This window comes from Gorilla gorilla, chromosome 19 (assembly GCF_029281585.2).
Source record: "Gorilla gorilla gorilla isolate KB3781 chromosome 19, NHGRI_mGorGor1-v2.1_pri, whole genome shotgun sequence".
In the NCBI taxonomy this organism is placed as follows: Eukaryota; Metazoa; Chordata; class Mammalia; order Primates; family Hominidae; genus Gorilla; species Gorilla gorilla.
The window spans coordinates 68,920,001-68,940,508 of NC_073243.2; the positions used below are offsets into that span (position 1 = coordinate 68,920,001).

The 20,508-nt window shown below is 41.1% G+C and overlaps 1 protein-coding gene across 7 annotated transcripts in view; it reads left to right on the top strand.

Moving 5' to 3' along the window:
* LOC129528046 (uncharacterized) overlaps nt 1-20,508 on the top strand; it is a 134,634-nt gene that overhangs the window by 32,381 nt on the left and 81,745 nt on the right. For 2 of the 7 annotated variants that reach the window (XR_010131655.1, XR_008673197.2), the window contains exons 2-4: nt 2,487-2,543; nt 9,903-10,020; nt 11,093-11,510. Coding sequence is in view for 1 of the 7 variants with exons in the window: in XM_063700439.1 (XP_063556509.1) it covers nt 2,487-2,543 (57 nt within the window). In the remaining 6 variants the exon portion in view is untranslated. Of the gene's footprint in view, nt 1-2,486; nt 2,544-2,625; nt 2,752-4,385; nt 4,564-5,634; nt 5,767-9,902; nt 10,021-11,092; nt 11,511-20,508 lie in introns of those variants that run through there. The other 5 variants (XR_010131659.1, XM_063700439.1, XR_010131657.1 and 2 more) reach the window with 4 other exon arrangements.

The window sequence follows — 20,508 nt, forward strand, 5'->3', positions numbered from 1 at the left end:
TAGTAAAAATGGGAAACTGGAGAGAGAAAAATTATGTTTCAACAACTATAGTATACATGTTGTTAGATTCTAGTCTTGCCTAATATTGTTTAATTTTTATTATTTTCTACAGTTTGGACTGAATTCCAAATTTTTTTTCTGGCTAAAAGTCTCCAAAATGATGTTTTCAATTATTCTTTCTTTTCCTTTCCCTTCCCCATTTTTCCTAATTTTAAATCACTGAAAACTAAACTGTGCTTTCTTAAAGCCCTGCAAAATGTACCTAGACAACTTAAACTTCAGAAGTAAATAAGAACAACCTATGTACATACATAAACCACTCTCATACCTGCCTGCTGATGTATGGACTTCAAAGTATTATGGCCCATATTGATTTTCCAGAATTATCTTTTTTGGTTTGTTTGTGGCTGTTTTTCTCCTTTCCTACCCATATTTTCTCTTCATAGGATGTGAGACTTCACAACCTGCTAAAAATGAGCCCTCCTAATAATGTGGGTCCTACCCAACTGGGAATAAACCATCGTAGCCATGAGAGATCAGATGACTCTTCTCCTCCAAATATCATGTTAGAGGAGACTCACTTTCTTGTAAAATGCTTTATCTGAAAGAATTTAAAAAGAAACGGGAGGAAATGTGAAAGGAAAATAAATCCAGGGACCCCCAAATCACTAAGCCAAAGGGAAAAGTTAAGCTGGGAACTTTAGGGCAAACCTGCCTTCCATTCTATTCCTAAAGAATATAGCTGCTAAGTTGAAAAAGTTACATACCGGCCAGGCAAAGTGGCTCACGCCTATAATCCCAGCACTTTGGGAGGCTGATGTGGGCGGATCACCTGAGGTCGGGAGTTTGAGACCAGCCTGACCAACATTGAGAAACCCCGTCTCTACCAAAAATACAAAATTAGCCAGGTGTGATGGCACATGCCTGTAATCCCAGCTACTCGGGAGGCTGAGGCAGGAGAATTGCTTGAATTTGGGAGGTGGAGGTTGTGGTGAGCTGAGGTCCTGCCATTGCACACCAGTCTGGGCAACAGGAGCAAAACTTGCTCTCAAAGGAAAAAAAAAAGCCACATACCTCCCTCACCCTCACAAGGAATTTCTCTGTGGACAAAGCACAGACAGAACTTGAAGTCATCCCTCTGCTCACTGAGATAAATGCATATCTGATTGCCTCCTTTAGAAAGGCTAATCAGAAACTCAAAAGAATGAAACTGTTTGTTTTTTACCAATCTATGACCTGGGAGCCCCCTCTCCACTTTGAGTTTTTCTGCCTTTCCGGACGGAACCAATGTACATCTTATGTATGTTGATTGATGTCTCATATCTCCCCAAAGTATATAAAACCAAGTAGTGCCATGATCACCTTGGGCATATGTGGTCAGGACCTCCCTGAGGCTGTGTTATGGGTGTGTGTCCTTAACTTTGGCAAAATAAACTTCCTAAATTGACTGAGACCTGTCTCAGATATTTGATGTTCACACTATAATGGATAACTGAGACTGATTAAATTATATAGGAAAGATTTTTATTTTGGCTCACAGTTTTGTGCTGTACAAGCATGACACTAGCGTTTTCTGTTGAGGGTGTCAGGAAGCTTCCACTTATTGTGGAAGACAAAGGAAAAACATGTGTATCACATGGTGAAAGAAGGAGCAAGAGAGAGAGGGAGAGGTACCGGGCCTCCTTTTAAACAACTTGATCTCCTGTAAACTCATTATGGCGGGGAGGGCACCAAGCCGTTCATGAGGGATCTGCCCCCATGACCCAAACACCTCCTACCAGACCCCATCTGTATATTGAGGATTACATTTCAACATGATATTTGGAGGAGAAATGTCATCTAAACTTTATCAGAGAGAAATGAATGTAAACTCCGCAGGTAGCATGTATTAGGCTATTATTGCATGCTATAAAGAAATACCTGAGACTGGGCATTTTGTAAAAAACAAAACAAAACAAAAGAAGGTTTAATTGACTTATGGTTCTGCAGGCTGTACAAGGAAGCATCGTGGCGTCTGCTTCTGGGGAGACTTCAGGAAGCTTCCAGTCATGTTGTAAGGCAAAGGAGGAGCAGGAACATCACAAGTCAGAGTGGAAGCAAGAGAGAAAGAGAGTGGTGGAGAGTTGTCACACACTTTTAAACGATGAGATGGTGCAAAAGCTTACTATTGCAAAAACAGCATCAAGCCATGGAGGAATCCACTCCCATGACCCTGTATCTCCCACCAAGTCCCACCTTTAACATTGGGGATTATAAGTCAACATGAGATCTGAGCAGGGACAAACATCCATACTATATCCCAGCACACTCAGCATTAATCATTAGGTCAACTTGTCCCTGACCTGCTTCCTTATAGTTGTTTACTGCCTATTTTCTCAGAAGTATGTAGACTCTGCTACAAGATCATAGTTCACCTCAACTACTTTATAGATAACAACTTAAATATTAAGGAAACATTAAGTTTTCCCTTTGAAATATTGTTTCAGGTCCTGCATGCCAGTAAAACTACTCATGTCAGCTGTTCTGCAGGATCCCATGAGAAGGTGAGTCACCAGAAAATGCAGTTTCCACATCCTGATGATTTCATCTCCCTACCCCAACTGATCAATTTCTCCAATTTTCCAGCCTCTCACCCTCCACAATCCCCTTAAAAACTGTAGCCCAGAACTCTCTGGAATGATGAATTTGAAGGTTTGCTCCTGTCTCCTCACTCAGTAGCCTGTAATCATTAAACTCTTTCTCTGATGCAAACTCTGCTGTCTCAATGTAATTGGTATGTTAGTGTGCAGCAGGCATATGAATCTGTTGGTCCTGTAACAGTTGGGATGCAGTGGCACAATTGTAGCTCACTGTAATCTCTACCTCCTACACCTAAGGGAACCTTACCACCTCAGCACCCGGAATAGCTAGGACTTTAGGTCTGTGTGCTACCACCCATGGCTAATTTATAAAATAATTTTTTTGTAGAGACAGGATCTTTCTATGTAGCCTGGGCTGGTCTCCAACTCCTGGCCTCAAGGTATCCTCCCCACTCTGCATCACAAAGAGCTGTCATTACATGTGTGAGACACCATACCCTGCCCATGGTAGAATATTAACACATGGGTGTGAAATGTTGGCTTCAGTCTGGCACGTTATTACTTTATTAACAGTAAAGAATAATATCTGATCATGAAATTCTGTTTTTTTGTAAATAGAATATTTTCTATTTACATTGATGCTTTTGTAAATAGAATATTTGACTCTGATGAAGACATATTATAATTTCACTATGGATATGACCTGAAATGGAAAAAATTGACTTACAGAAAAAATACACCAAAGAAGTCACCATTTTATATTTGTTTTTATTACAATTATCTTTCAAGCCATAAAAAACAAAAATTAGTGATTTTATTAACAACTGAGAAGATTATTTTCTGCCAAGCAATTTCTAAACATTAACTTTTACTAGGAATGTATTCATGAAAGGGACTTTGTAAAATAGGAGCAAATTTGACCTCTTATTTAATCATTCAGAGATGAAATAAAATATAATACATTATTTGAAAAGATATCCAGGAAGCAGGAAGTACAGTCAGGGATCCCAGGAATGGGTGTGGTGATGTCTGTTGCACCAGGGCTTAGAGGGCAGGATCTTTCCTCCAGAAACTCTGTGTGTCAGGCATGCCTGGACAAAATACACTTATATTTGATGTTTTAGCATATCAAACAGGTATTGCTTGGTTTAAAGATGAGGCTTAGTGAGTTTACACCACAGTCCAAGATCACAAAGGTAGGTCATGCTGGAGCTGGATTGAAGTCCCAGGTTATCAGGCATTCATATCAAGTAGGGAAATGACTAAAGAAATAATTAGGTTGGGTTTTGAAAAAGAATCCTATGCCTTACATAAAATTGTACCTTAAAAATTTTTTTGGCTGGGCGTGGTGGCTCTCGCCTGTAATCCCAGCACTTTGGGAGGCCGAGGGAGGCGGATCACAAGGTCAGGAGATCGAGACCATCCTGGCTAACACGGTGAAACGCCGTCTCTACTAAAAATACAAAAAATTATCCGGCGCGGTGGTGGGCACCTATAGTCCCAGATACTCCGGAGGCTGAGGCAGGAGAATGGCGTGAACCCGGGAGGTGGAGTTTGCAGCGAGCGGAGATCGCGCCATTGCACTCCAGCCTGGGCGACAGACCGAGACTCCATCTCAAAAAACATAAAAATAAAAAAAAAGAGCAATTATGTTGAGCTAATATGATGTTTTTTACAGTATTTTTTTTGCAAGACCCTTATATGTTATGTGATTATATGCATTTTTTTAAGTTATTCTCCTTCCTCTGTTATTCCTACTTCCACTGCAATTCCTCTCATCAGTAACTACCAGTTTTAACATTTCAGTATCCAAAAAAGAGGTGGATGGAGTCTCGGCTGCATATGCTCATGTTGCACCATGGACGAGGGATGTAATGCCTTTTGCCATTTTGCATTTCCAAATATATTCTCAAATGTATTCCTAACAGTGGTGTTTGCTACACAATGAAATAATAGAAATAAAATATAATACATTATTTGAAAAGATATCCAGGAATTATTTTAACATTTTTCCTTTAATTTCTGAATGGAAATGACAGTCATGAAACCATTCGTATACACTTTATAAAGTTAATCAGGGAAAATGGGAGAAGGAGAATAAAAAATATATCAAGCCTGCAGTACATTCAGCATTAATGATTAGGTCACCTTGCTCTCTGGCCTTCTTGCTCATAGTTCTTTGCTGCTTATTGGCCCAAATTATGAGAATAATTATGCAGAATAATTATACCCTGTCAGAATTATGCAGACCCTATCACAAGATTATAGTTTCCCTTAACTGCTCTGTAGAGAACACCTTTAACATTGTAAAATGCCAAGGTTTCCATTTGATATATTCTTTTATGTCCTGAAGACTGATAAAACTATTGATGCCAGCTAGTCTGAAAGACCCCATGAGGAGCTGGCTCACCGAAGAATACAGTTTCTATATTTTGATGATTTCATCCCCTTTACCCCAAACAATCAATGACCCCAATTTTTCAGCTTCTTGCTCTCCACAATCTCCTTAAAAACTCCAGACCTGGGCGGGGCACGGTGGCTCACTCCTGTAATCCCAGGACTTTGGGAGGCTGAGGTGGGCAGATCACCACGTCAGGAGTACGAGACCACTGAAACCCCATCTCCACTAAAAATACAAAAATTAGTCGGGTGTGGTGGTGCACACTTGTAATCCTAGCTACTCAGGAGGCTGAAGCAGGAGAAGGCTAAGGCAGGAGAAATCGCCTGAACCCGGGAGGCAGAGGTTGCAGTGGGCTGAGATCACACTACTGCACTCCAGCCTGGGTGATGGAGCAAGATTCTGTTAAAAACAAAACAAAACAAAAGCAAACACCTCCAGACCAGAATTTCTCAGGGAGGTGGATTTGAGGGTCCCTCCTGTTTCCTCACCTGGCTGCCCTGCTATCATTACATTCTTTTTCTGCTGTAAGCCCTGCTGTTTCAGTGTTTTGGTGTATATTTATGTTACTGCACAGCAGGTATCCAAACCTGTTGGTCCTGTAACTATCAGGCACATCTTTTGTATTGGTTTGTCTTGTGTTTTTTTTTTTTCCAGATGGCCTAATTGGATTATTTCAGCAAGCTAAGTAATTTGAAGAGAGAGGCTAAGCCAATGTAGTACTAGAGCTACACTGGCCTTCTTTGGCTTAACATTTGTCTGGAATTATAATTTCCTCAATCTAAGAAACTAGTCATTGTAAGATGTGTCGTTATTTCTTTTTTTATTTTTTATTTTCTTAGTATTTATTGATCATTCTTGGGTGTTTCTCGGAGAGGGGGATTTGGCAGGGTCATAGGACAATAGTGGAGGGAAGGTCAGCAGATAAACATGTGAACAAAGGTCTCTGGTTTTCCTAGGCAGAGCGCCCCGCCGCCTTCCGCAGTGTTTGTGTCCCTGGGTACTTGAGATTAGGGAGTGGTGATGACTCTTAAGGAGTATGCTGCCTTCAAGCATCTGTTTAACAAAGCACATCTTGCACCGCCCTTAATCCATTTAACCCTTAGTGGACACAGCACATGTTTCAGAGAGCACGGGGTTGGGGATAAGGTTATAGATTAACAGCATCCCAAGGCAGAAGAATTTTTCTTAGTACAGAACACAATGGAGTCTCCTATGTCTAGTTCTTTCTACACAGACACAGTAACAATCTGATCTCTCTTGCTTTCCCCCACATTTCCCCCTTTTCTATTCGACAAAACCGCCATCGTCATCATGGCCCGTTCTCAATGAGCTGTTGGGTACACCTCCCAGACGGGGTGGCGGCTGGGCAGAGGGGCTCCTCACTTCCCAGACGGGGCGGCCGGGCAGAGGCGCCCCCCCACCCCCAAGACAGGGCCGCGGCCGGGCGGGGGCTGCCCCCCACCTCCCGGACGGGGCGGCGATGCTCCTCACTTCCCGGACGGGGCAGCTGCCGGGCAGAGGGGCCCCTCACTTCTCAGACGGCGCGGCTGGTCAGAGACGCTCCTCACCTCCCAAACGGGGTGGCGTTGGGGCAGAGACACTCCTCAGTTCCCAGACGGGGTCGCGGCCGGGCAGAGGCGCTCTTCACATCTCAGACGGGGTGGCGGGGCAGAGGCGCTCCCCACATCCCAGACGATGGGCGATGGGCGGCCGGGCAGAGACGCTCCTCACTTCCTAGACGGGATGACGGCCGGGAAGAGGCGCTCCTCACTTCCCAGACTGGGCAGCCGGGCAGAGGGGCTCCTCACATCCCAGAAGATGGGCGATGGGCGGCCGGGCAGAGATGCTCCTCACTTCCTAGACGGGGTGGCAGCCGGGCAGAGGCTGCAATCTCGGCACTTTGGGAGGCCAAGGCACGCAGCTGGGAGGGGGAGGTTGTAGTGAGCGGAGATCACGCCACCGCACTCCAGCCTGGGCAACATTGAGCACTGAGTGAGCGAGACTCCGTCTGCAATCCCGGCACCTCCGGAGGCCGAGGCTGGCAGATTACTCGCGGTCAGGAGCTGGAGACCAGCCCTGCCAACATGGCGAAACCCCGTCTGCACCAAAAAATACAAAAGCCAGTCAGGCGTGGTGGTGCGCGCCTGCAATCCCAGGCACTGGGCAGGCTGAGGCAGGAGAATCAGGCAGGGAGGTTGCAGTGAGCCAAGATGGCGGCAGTACAGTCCAGCCTCGGCTGGGCATCAGAGGGAGACTGTGCAAAGAGGGAGAAGGGGAGGGGGAGGGGGAGGGGGAGGGAGAGGGAGGTGTCGTTATTTCAATACTACTAAGAAAAATCCGCTAATTAAACTATGTCACAGTCCTGAAAGATCACCAGATTTAAAATGTATACCTGTTTCAGAGATATGAAAATGGCAAACGACTTATCTTATGACTTACCTTAAAATTGATTAAATTCAGGTATTCAGTTCTTTATTTTTAATTCTTGGTGTCATTTTACTTTGTTTACTTCTTGTCAATAGCAAGGAGCTTAGAGGTGTAATTTTTAAAATATATTAATATGATTGCATTTTTCTTTTTACAGAGTAGTTCAAAACATTGAAAAAAATTGTTTATGTGGGGAAATGATTTCCCCCCTCCAATTTCCATAAAGTAACTTCTTATAAGCAATTTTATATTCTTGCCCTATTTTTTAGTTCTCCCCCAAGATTGAGTAGTTCATATTGAATGGTAATTTGTGACAGGCCCTCTGCCAAGTGTAGTTTCTACTTTACCTTATTTACTTCTCAACTGGAAATCAGGGCACAGAGAATTATCTAACTCAAATATTGTCTGATGTAGAGCTTGGGAGCAGACCTGGACTTAAAAAGTTTGGTCGCTCCAATTCTGTTCCCTTTCTTTTAGCCTGCTTTGCTTGGAAAATACACTTTGTAGTAGTTTTGTAGTGTGCTTGCTTTTCCATTTTCTCTATTTTGTAGAGGCACAGCCTCACTCAGGGAGATTTTAGGTGGTGCAGTTTTGTCTGTGGATGGATGGGTAAATGTGATTTTGCCATTCAGTGTTAAGAAATTCATTTTTGGTGTAAATTTAAGGTCTATCTTTCAATTTAATTTTTTATGGATATAATTTTTTGTATCCCTTCTCCCAGCTCTCTAAATCAACATAACCAGTGTGAATTCTGAGTTCGTTATTCAATTGCTTATTTATGAATATGTATCTACATATTTTAATGGGCATTTAAAAAATATTAACTTTATAAAATATAACCATGCTTTATGTAGTCTTATCAACCATTTTTTTTTTTTTTTACTGAACATTATATTGTTACGGTGCAACCAGACTTTTGAGTAATTTGATTTACTTATTTGGACTTTGTAAAATACTCCATTTTGAAAATATACCATAATAATTTTCATCCACTCTCCTAATAATGGAGTTTTGGATCCTCCCTTTCCATCAGGTTTTTGTTACTGTTAAAAGCGAAGATATCAACATTCTTTTACATATTGCCTGGTATGCATTTATGTGCAAGAACTTTTCTTGGGAGTGTGCTCTGAAATGGAATTGGTAGGTTTTGAGATATGTGACTTCCCGCTTCATAAGACAACAGATTCTTTTTCAAAGTGATGGTACCACACATGTTCCCACTTACAATACATAAGATACTCTAAAGTTTCATATACTCTCTAACACTTGGTATTGTCAGGTATTTTAACATTTAATCGCTGAAAGGGTGAAAATAGCAGCGGCCCACAATTGTTGAGTCAGGCAACTTCACCCCATATGGATGTTGTTGATCGCCAGAGGATTCCCTCCACAGATGCCCATTCCTGATTCACCATTTTGATTTATCAGATTCTGTTCATGATTACAATTGTTATGAGATAATCCTGGCACTGTAACATCTTCCCAAACTGAAAAGAAGCTAAGGCCCATTTTCGTGCTCTTACCGTTTATAATACTGCTAATTCAAGGCTATTGTTTTTTGTATGCCGTTCAGCCAGTTCTATCTAAGAAGTAAACATTGGAAACGTATTTGAAACAAACAAACAAAAAGGTTTAAGAAAGTTTTAAAAATAAAACTGCTTTGGAAACTGCTTTACCCAAAGTTTTTGTCCACAGCATTAATTGGATTACCTATCAGGGCAGATAAAGTTTAGCCATGAGGATAGGTCCCAATTTTGTCAGAAATAATTCGGATCCAGGTGTCTTCTGTAAAATAATGAGTTTCTGATGCCATGTCATGGCTAGAGTTTCACGGTAACATCCATTTGATCTTTGTGTGTATGGATACGTCTTTCTGTGTATGTTACATGTATTATCTGTTATGTCTACAATGGCACCACATTGGTTTATAAGTAAATGAGTGCTCATAAATTTAGTAAGAAAGCCCAAATGCTTTTCAAATTTATGTGAATTTAGTAATCTTTAATAATAAGCTTGCCTTAAAATTATTGACAAAATTAAAATAGAAATGTCTTCAGAATTGTAGGCATACATTTTTGTCTGGGTTTACTAATTAGATGAGTTTTATATTTGCCTTTGCTAGATACTTTAAAGAGCAAGGATTTGACATGAATATTATAAGACCATAAACTCAACCAAAAACAGAATCCTCTCTCTTTGAATGACTTTTTTGATAAATAAGACTAATTTAACATTGTTGGTTCCATAAGAACAGCTAATTTTTCTGAATTATCAGCAAAAATGCCTGTGTGTTTAAGATTTTTGCTTAGGCAAACACCTGATATTCACAGGCTATGCAAATGGTTAACAACAAAAAAAAAACTTTGAGCGATGATTGTCTAATGTCTCAGTTCTAACAACTAATCTAGATAAACTGCTACAAATGAATAAATTGAGTAAATATAAATAAAATCAATGCTTGTAGGTTAATTTTTTTTCTCTCTTTTTTGAGACAGGCTCTTGCCCTGTCGCCCAGGCTGGAGTGCAGTGGCGCGTTCTCGGCTCACTGCAAGCTCCGCCTCCCGGGTTCACGCCATTCTCCTGCCTCAGCCTCTGGCGTAGCTGGGACTACAGGTGCGTGCCACCATGCTAATCTTTTGTATTTTTTAGTAGAGACGGAGTTTCACCATGTTAGCCAGGATGGTCTCTATCTCCTGACCTCGTGATCCGCCCGCCTCGGCCTCCCAAAGTGCTGGGATTACAGGCGTGAGCCCCCGCGCCCCGCCAGTGATCTTTTAATGTAACTTAAAATCTTAAAATTATTTCAGATACCATTGAATGTCTGAGTTATTTCCGAGTTAAAAAGAATTATGACATAGGGCATTGGTCACACTTTTGAACCAATTAATGTGAAATAAAGTCTATGCTACGAGTTAAGCATTAGTGAATCTCAATGAGCTGAATAAGAATAAGGTCCCAGTCTGGAAGGTAATCAAGGAATAAACAGGGATGGACCCAATGGATGCCTGTATACTTGCCCCCATATAGGCGAGCAATGAATGTGAAACAATACCACCTGCCGGAAGGACACTCTGAAATAACCCAAATAATCCAGGGTGTTAGAGTGAGACACTATCTCAAAATTAATTAATCAATTATTTTATTACAATAAATTAAAATAAATTTATAAATAAATAATTTACTGTCAACATCTAGTTTATGGGTGTTAAATCGGAACCCATAAACTAGATGTTAACATTAATTAATTTATTAATTAATGTATTTGAGGGAAGAGGAGAGTTTAAAAGTCCCAAATGAATGTATTCTCTATGGCACATTTTTATATCACAGTCTTCTGAAATGCCTGCAGAAAGAAATGAGTCTTAGTTGCTGTAGGTCCTGAGATGGGCAGAGATTATGAGAGCGAGCATCACATAGACTTGGTGCTATGGACAGAATTGTGTTCCCCAAAATTCATGATAATTTTGTTTAGCTAATCCACAAGGTGATGGTATTTAGAGATGGGGCCTTTGGGAGACAATTGTGTTTAGACGAGGTTGTGAGGGTTGGGCTTTCATAATAGGATTAGTGCCCTTATGAGAAGGGGAAGAGATATTATGTCTCTCTCATTCTCTACCCTTCTCCATCTCTCACTTTCTCCCCCTTTCTGTCCCTCCCTCTTTCTCTGTGCCATGTGAGAACACAGCTACAACATGGCGATCAGCAAGACAGGAAGACAGCCCTCACCAGGAGCTGAATCACTGGCGCTTTGATCTTGCACTTCCAGATCCTGAGCAAGACCCACCAGGGCAGACTTCTGTAGCTGCCTGGAATTGTCTGATCTGGAATTAATGCCCTGGAACGCTGTGGTTGTTAACTCAGAAGGCACAAGGCTAAGAATCTTCCTCTGGTCCTCTTTAATCTGCCCGCACTCCTTATTATTTGTCTTATTTTGATTTTCAAGTAAGGAATTTATTTTCCCAGTTAACATAACCAACCAGCCCGTGCCACAGCATATTAAACCAAGAAGTACAAATCCAAGAAAGGTAATGTCTTTATTGGGTTGCAAAACTTTGGGAAATCAATATAGTACTTTTTATTACAATAAAAGCATATTTTTATTAGAGACATATATTATTCTAGTGATAATTTTCGATCCAAATATATTTAAGTACTAAACCAAAACACTGGTTTTTAATAATGGTTTATAGCAGAGCAAGTTATTTTATACGAATTAAGGTCTTTGAAAACTACACAGTTTCTCCTTTTAAATTGAATTCCCTCATGCAAGCTGTTGAAGTTTACAGCAACAGGACAATTGTGTGTATATAAGAGACGGCTCTGCTTTGTTCTGGCATGGGACCAAAGCCAGGTAGGGGTGCAATGTGTGAAAAGTTTTAAAATTCTATCTTGATTCAACATCAATGCCACCTTCCAAGCACTTTAAAAAAATGTTAAAATGTTGTTTATACAACATTGGTGAGTGTAAATTATTTCAAACTTAGTGAAAAACAGTGTGGTAATTCCTCAAAGACCAAAAAACAGAAATATCATTTGACCCAGAAATCCCATTACTGGGTATTACCCAAAGGAATATAAATTGTCATATCATAAAGACACATGCATGTGTATGTTCATTGCAGCACTATTCACAATAGCAAAGACATGGAATCATCCAAAATGCTCATCAAAGGTAGACTGGATGAACAAAATATAGTACATATACACTATGGAATACAATGCAGCCATAAAAAAGAACAAGATCATGTCTTTTTCAGGAACATAGACAGAGCTGGAGGCCATTATCCTTACCAAACTAATGCAGGAACAGAAAAGCAAATACCATATGTCCTCACTTATAAGCTGGAGCTGAATAATGAGAACACATGGACACAAAGAGGGGAATAACAGACACTGGGGCCATTGAAGGTGGATGGTGAAAGGAGGGAGAGGATTGGGAAAAATAACTAATGGGCAGGAGACGTCATAGTTGGGTGATAAAATAATGTGTACACAAACCCCTGTGACTAAAGTTTATCTATTTAACAAAGCTGTACATGCACCCTGAAGTTAAAATGAACGTTAAAAAGGATCGCTTTCAAAAAATCGTTAAATTTTCGCATAAATACTGGAATCCTCAAAATCAGACAGTCATTTCAAACAACACGAATTTCAGGTGATCGCTTTTATTTAGAGGCCATGCATCTCCTTGTTTTGATGTAATGTCACATTCTTATATCAGTCTACTTTAAAAAATTCTACTTAAAACATATTTATATTTTTAAAATAAATATATTGCCAGCTTGGAGAGACGTGGAGTACTTGACGTTGTCTTCACATTTTCATTATCAATTCTCTACAAATGCTGCCGCCGCCGCTGCCATCAAAGTTCTTATGCTTCCTCTTGGCGGAAGCTGTCAATTCTTCAGTCTTAACATGTAATTTATGTATGACCCATTTCAGTGCTTCTCGGCCTTTATTAGCATTTGAAGGTATAGTTCTTGCCATCAGTCCTTCAAGGTAACTGCTGAGGCTACCTCTCTTCAGTGATTATGGCTTCTTGAGTCAAAATAGTTTTTTTGGGGGTCCCGATGATGTGGTTTGTGTATAAATCTCTCATCTACTGAAATCATATTTGTAAGTGAAATATTAGTAGATTTAAGTTCCATTGTTTTCTCTACAGGATTAACTACAGAATATTCTAGTATATATGTTTTGCGTTTTGCTGCACCAGTAAGAGTTTTGCAGTTCCCACTGTGCGGAGAAGTCTGTGCAACTCTCTGGAGGGATCTATACGTCTGTCTAACACGTCAACCCACACCACGCTCGGGTTCACAGGGCTTGGATATTTCTGCATTGCAGCTGTTGTAACAGTTTCCCACGGGTGCTAAAAACGTGCTCTGAAGCCCATATCTTGATGCTGCAGACAGTCCGAGAAATGTCTGGGGAGCGCAGGGGAAAATGAGGCAAAGAGGTTACATCTGCCCCACGCCATAAAGAGCACTCCAGCCAGCCTCGCAGTATGCGGGCACCATCGGCCTCACGCGAGGGACTTCCCAAACCCCTCTTTCACCCCTTATGACAACGTAACCTTTAAACCATTTAAAGCGGGGATCCCCAACTCCCCAGGCAGCGAACCGTAGCGGTCGGTGGCCTGTTAGGAAACCTGCGACACAGCAGGAGGTGACTGGCAGGCAAGCGAGTACTACCGCCTGAGCTCCGCTTACCTGACGTGACTTAGATTCTCATAAGAGCGCCAAACCTATCGTGAACTGCGCATGCGAGGGATCTACCTTGCGCACTTTTCCTGAGAATCTGACGCCTGATGATCTGAGGTAGGACAGCTTCATCGCCAAATCATCCCTGTCTCCCCAACCCCCCACCCATGGAAAAATTGCCTTCCCCAAAACCAGTCTCTGGTGTCACAAAGGTTAGGGGCCCCTGATGTAAAGAACACTGTTAATGTCTATTTCCTGGCTTCATCTGGAGGGCCACAGTCAGTTTTGAAGCAACTCCAGCAAGTGATCCAGCCAGCTGTCCCCTCCCACTGTGTTAGTATCCACAGCTCCTTAAAGGCCCCCTGGAATTTAGACTAAAGCAAGATTGCGCCACTACACGGAAGCCTGGGCGACCCAGCCAGCAAGACACCATCAAAAAAAAAATAATAATAATAATAAATAAATAAATAAACGGCCTCTGAGCTGGGTCCCTGCCCCTTTTCTGTCTGCTTCAGGCCCATCTATACCAATCTTGATTTACCAGCTTGAAATCAATTCCACAGGTGGAGAATAGGGAAAGGCTTTATTCAATACATGTACAGTTTCAATGGAAGAGCCATAGCAATTTTGAGTACATCTACAAGAACAGTTCTTTAGCACATTGCATATTATTCATTACATGAAGAGAGTTTCTCTAAATGAAAAATGTTTAGGACATTCAGGAGAGGAAGAACAAATTAAGGAATGATCTCCACAGCAGAGACCTCCAGGCTCTTGTGGGTGCAGGGCACAGTTCCAGTGTAAAAGTCCGCAGGGACAGAATGAGGGTCCCCACTGGTGTGCCTCAGGCTCCTTCCAGCACAGTGTTCGTTGAAGCAGGTAGTGTCGCAGGCTTGCAGAAAGGCTGGGGTTCCTCTCGTTTCCGGGTTGCTTCCTGATGGAACCCTGGGTTTTCAGCAGCTTCCGGGGGCGGCCTGAACTGCAGAAGGCGCCATGGGCTTGTGTCCTTCCACCTCCGCAGGCGCTGGCATCTCCAGGCTGCATCAGGCAGCTTTGGACTTCGCCGTCGGTAGCATTTGCGTCTTCTTGAGGTGACTGGAGCCCGTCTGTGGTTTCAGCCTTTGATTCCTCGACATGGGCGTCTCGAGGCCGTTTTTGGCCCCTCTCATCTCCGGGAAGGGCTCCGTGCCCGGTGGAGGCGCAGTGCAGCCGCCAGCTCCCAGCAGAGCTCCCGTAGAGCTGATGGCATTGGCAGGAGTGGCGGCTCAGCACAGGGAAGTTATCCAGTGCCCAGGCCCAGGCTTGCTCTCGGTTCAGGTCCCGTGGTATATGGGGCTCTGGACCTGCTTGCCTCCAAGACAGCTCTTCCAAGGTTGATGGATGGAACTCCATAGCTTCAGCCTTCCAAGACTTGACCAGGCCTAGCTAGTCTAGGAAATGAGCAAATGGCTCAGTCCATCACTGACTGTGGGTTTTTATAGCATTCTGTCTTGTGCAGGAAGTCGGACATAATCCAATCATGTGGGGATTAACACTTATTTGCCTTGCTCATTGCTTCAGACCGTGAAAGGATTATGGTGAAAGTGTTATCATTTCAGAAGGTCCTATTGAAAGTCCTTGGGTTTTTATTGGATCAGGTGGTAACAGGGTGGGGAGGCGGGGGTGAGAAAATGGGTCCAGTTATTGGCAGTTTTTTTTCATTTCAATAAGAAATGGGCAGTTTTCAATATTTCATGATTAGATGAGATGTTAGGTGTACACCTCTTACAGGTGTGTTTTATCAGATTAAGGGACTTTTTCAATTTGCTATGATGATTTCTATATTAATAATAAAACAGGGTTGAATTTTCAAATAGCTTTTTTTGTATCTTCTGAGATTATCATATATTTTTTCTACTGCTAATGTGGACAATAACAAATTGATTTTCAAATGACAGACCCAAGTTGACTTCCTGATAAACTCCATTAGATTATGATGCATTTTTAAAAAGTATATTACTGGACTCAGAATGCTAACATATTATGATTTTGCCCTGTAATTTTGAGAAATATTCCCTGATGAAAAAACTGAGGAGGGGGCACTAGAGTGATGAATGAAATGTGCATATAAATACTTAAACTTATTGATATTTAAAAAGGCCTTTCTATGTATGTGGTTGTCCCACTCAGCCAAAGACTTTTCAAATACAGGGGCCATGTTTGATTTGCAGCGTGTCAACAGTCAAGATTGGCCTCAGTCAATTCTATTTTTGAAGAGACTCTGAAACAAATTTTAATACAGAGTGAATTTTTGAGTATTCCAACAGCAGCGGAAAAGCACTGAGGTATATGAGGTGAGCAGAGAGACATATTTTATTTGCCTGGCTTTCCCCTCAAAATATTACTGAAATAAACACTTGTGTGAGATTGCTTTATTAAAGAGTGCTGTCCTTAGAAAGTGGGAGTGAGAAGAAAGAGGAGAGGGGCAGGGATGAGCATATTCAATGCTGTGCTTCCTAGTTGCTCAATCTTGTATCAAGCATGACCAGAGGTGACTTTATTATCAAACCAATAAAGTTTAACTTTAAGGCAAACTTCCAAAGAGTTCGTAAAACTTTTGTCCTAAAGCATTTTTGTAATTCTCTCAGAGAAAATCCTCTACTACCTGTATGAATACTGATTCCACAAATTTGAATCCACTCTGAACATCACTGATTTTTCGATCTTATGAACCATCTTCTGAGAGGCCGTATGAATAACTGCTTCTCAGTACGGTCCACTTAGGAGGAATAAAAGGATGGAATATATCCACTGTTGGAGAGAGAACACAATTCTCCCAACAAAAGACCCCAGTGTACCAAATAGAAGAGAGAGGGAATACTAGTATTGAGTTGGCATTTAACATGCATGTAAGGTAGCCTGAGAACTACAAAGTTAGGCGTCATCTCATACATTTTCAGCAGAGCAGGGGGAAGCAGGATGAATTCCTTTCTTTCTTCAAATAGAGAACACCTTACAATGGCATCTTGCTATCTGCTGAGACCCTCAGCTCATTGTAGGGGTACTTTCAAGAAATGTCTACATATTATTTGTCCCATAACCTTAGATAAATTGCTACATTGTAAAAACTTGAGATTCAGCTTTACCTTTAGAAGGACTAATCTAAATTCCAATGGCTCAACTACGGATTAAGACTCACCATATTAAATGTGATGTTACTGTTGCATTTTTATATTGTGTGTAGGAAAAGAAACAAAACACTCTCAAATAGTATAAGCATAAAAAGATTTATTATGGGATAAAAGTCACTTAAAATCTGATAGAAAGGTGTAGACACAGATTTTAGGCTGAATGTCAGGGAATGATTTTCTGAGCCACATTACAAACTGGTTCCCTAAAAGAAGTTGCTGTCAGAAATTAGTAAACACTGTAATTAAACAATTCAATGAAAACTAAATCAAAACTTCCATCTTTATCTAATTACGTATCATGTTTGCCTAGAAGCCAGTAGGCCATCTTATGCAGAAGACTACAAGATTCTTTTAGTCTAGATACCTCCCACTGAGGTCACTGATAGCCATTATTTGCTTTCTCTCTGTCCATGGCTGTAATAAACTTTTTAAAAAATTATCATTATTATTATTTTTTATTATGCTTTAAGTTTTAGGGTACATGTGCACAACTTGCAGGTTAGTTACATATGTATACATATGCCATGTTGGTGTGCTGCATCCATTAACTCGTCATTTAACATTAGGTGTATTTCCTAATGCTATCCCTCCCCCTTCCTCCCACCCCACAACAGGCCCCCGTGTGTGATGTTCCCCTTCCTGTGTCCATGTGTTCTCATTGTCCATTTCCCACCTATGAGTGAGAACATGCGGTGTTTGGTTTTTTGTCCTTGTGATAGTTTGCTGAGAATGATGGTTTCCAGCTTCATCCATGTCCCTACAAAGGACATGAACTCATCATTTTTTATGGCTGCATAATATTCCATGGTGTATATGTGCCACATTTTCTTAATCCAGTCTATCATTGTTGGACATTTGGGTTGGTTCCAAGTCTTTGCTATTGTGAATAGTGCTGCAATGAACATACGTGTGCATGTGTCTTTATAGCAGCATAATTTATCATCCTTTGGGTATATACCCAGTAATGGGATTGCTGGATCAAATGGTATTTCTAGTTCTAGATCCTTGAGGAATCGCCACACCATCTTCCACAATGGTTGAACCAGTTTACAGTCCCACCAACAGTGTAAAAGTGTTCCTATTTCTCCACATCCTCTCCAGCACCTGTTGTTTCCTGACTTTTTAATGATCGCCATTCTAACTGGTGTGAGATGGTATCTCCTTGTGGTTTTGATTTGCATTTGTCTGATGGCCAGTGATGATGAGCATTTTTTCATGTGTCTTTTGTCTGCATAAACGTCTTCTTTTGAGAAGTGTCTGTTCATATCCTTTGCCCACTTTTTGATGGGGTTGTTTTTTTCTTGTAAATTTGTTTGAGTTCATTGTAGATTCTGGGTATTAGCCCTTTGTCAGATGAGTAGATTGCAAAAATTTTCTCCCATTCTGTAGGTTGCCTGTTCAGTCTGATGGTAATAAACTTTTTTTTTTTTTTTTAATGGAGTCTTGCCTTGTCACCCAGGCTGGACTGCAATAGCGATCTTGGCTCACTGCAACCTCCGTCTTCAGGTTTCAAGCGATTCTCCTGCCTCAGCTTCCTAAGTAGCTGGGATTACAGGTGACTGCCACCACGCCCAGCTAATTTTTTGTATCTTTAGTAGAGACCGGGTTTCACCATGTTGGCCAGGCTGGTCTCAAACTCCTGACCTTGTGATCTGCCCGCCTTGGCCTCCCAAAGTGCTGGGATTACAGGCGTGAGCCACTGCACCCGGCCAACTGTTTTTTTTTTTTTTTTTTTTTTTTTTAATTTTAGAGACTGGGCCTCTCACTCTGTAGCTCAGGCTACAATGCAGTGGTACCATAATAGCTCACTTCAGCCTCCAACTCCTGGGCTCAAGCAATCCTTTTGCCTCAGCGTCCTGAGTGGCTGGCATTACAGGTGGACACCACCACATCCAGCTAATTAAAAACATTTTTTGCCTGTGTAGAGATGGGGTTTCATCATGTTTCTTGGGCTGGTTTTGGGATTCTAGCCTCAAGTGATCCTCCTGCCTTAGTCTCCCAAAGTGCTGGGATAACTGGTGTGAGCCACTATGCCCAGCCCATAATAAAGTTGTTCTAGTCTTAGAATCTTTGTAATTTATATTCTCTCATGATGGTAACTCCACCTTCAGATTTTTTTTTTTTTGAGACAGGATCTTGCTCTCTTGCCCAGGCTGGAGTGCAGTGGTGTGATCTTGACTCTCTGCAACCTCCACTTCCCATATTCAAACGATTCTCCCACCTCAGCCATTGAGTAGCTGGGATTATAGGTACGGGCCACCATGCCCAGCTAATTTATTTGTATTTTTAGTAGAGATGAGTTTTCATCATGTTTGCCAGGCTGGTGTCAAACTCCTGGCCTCAATGATCTGCCCACCTTGGCCTCTCAAAGTGCTAGGATTATAGGTGAGCACTGCACCTGGCCCGGATTTTTTTTTTCTTTGCTTTGTTCATTGCATTATTCGTATCAAAGTGGAAGTATCTCTGATAATTCTGTTTTTACTACACTAGCTAATATAGCATCCTCCTAGTTACGTTTCCATCTAACTTGCGTTAGGTTTCTTGATAGCATTTATCACATAAACACTGTCTTATTTATTTGTTGTCATGCTTACTGCTTTATTTTTTTTCAGCCCCTGATTGTGTCAAACACTTTATGGCCAAGTCCATTTCTGCTTGTTGATCACTTATCTCTGGAACTTTGATCACTTTGTAGCACAATATAGACACTTACTATCTGTTAATGAAGAGACAATGTATTAAAAGGCTGGGTGTGGTGGCTCATGCCTGTAATCCCAGCACTTTGAGAGGCTGAGGTGGCAGGATTGCTTGAACTCAGGAGTTTGAAACCAGCCTGGGTAACATAGGGAGATTCCATCTCTACAAAAATTTTAAAAATTTTTGGGTGTGTGTTGTGCACCTGTAGTCTCAGCTACTTGGGAGGCTGAGGTGGGAGGATTGTTTCAGCCTAGGAGACTGAGGCTGAAGTGAACAGTGATGCCACCCCACTGCAGACCGGGTGACAGACCGAGAACCCATCTCATTAAAAATAAAAGCGAAAGAAAAAGAAAGAGTAGTTCTCAGAGCTCTATAACTGATTATAAACCATCGTAAGAAAGGATCAAAGTAAAACAATGATTGTGGATGACAAAAGAATTAGAACAGCCATGGTTAAAGACACAATTGACAAGGAAATTTGGTTGTATCTATGGCACATAACAATTTAATATAATAATCATAATTAGTTCTGATAACATATTCTAAGACATATCAGAATCACAAGAATCTCATACAATTTTGGAACACATACTAATAACACATTTATATAAATACAAGCCAAAGAAGTTTACACATCATTTCATATTTGATAATGATGATTTTATTATACCAAGTAAGCCAAATATGTCTCTTTGGATTTCAGGGGATGTAATGTCAAAAAAATTAGTGAGACCAAAACCCTGAATTTAGATTTAGATTTTGGAAAGTTTGTCAAACATCAAAGGTTGAAAACACAATATCACAAAATAGCATCACAGGTCATTGTAAAATAAGTCATTCATTTAGTCAAAGTGGTAACTCAAATATTTTAAAAACAAAAAGGCAAAAACTTTTACCCTTTGAGACTTACTTTCCCAAACAATAAAACCTAATAAAGACAGGATGAAGTCAATTAAATTTACAGACAAATCTATTAAATTTTAATCATCTTGAATGTAAGATATAATTTTTGTAAACCTTCTCATAACCTTTCATAA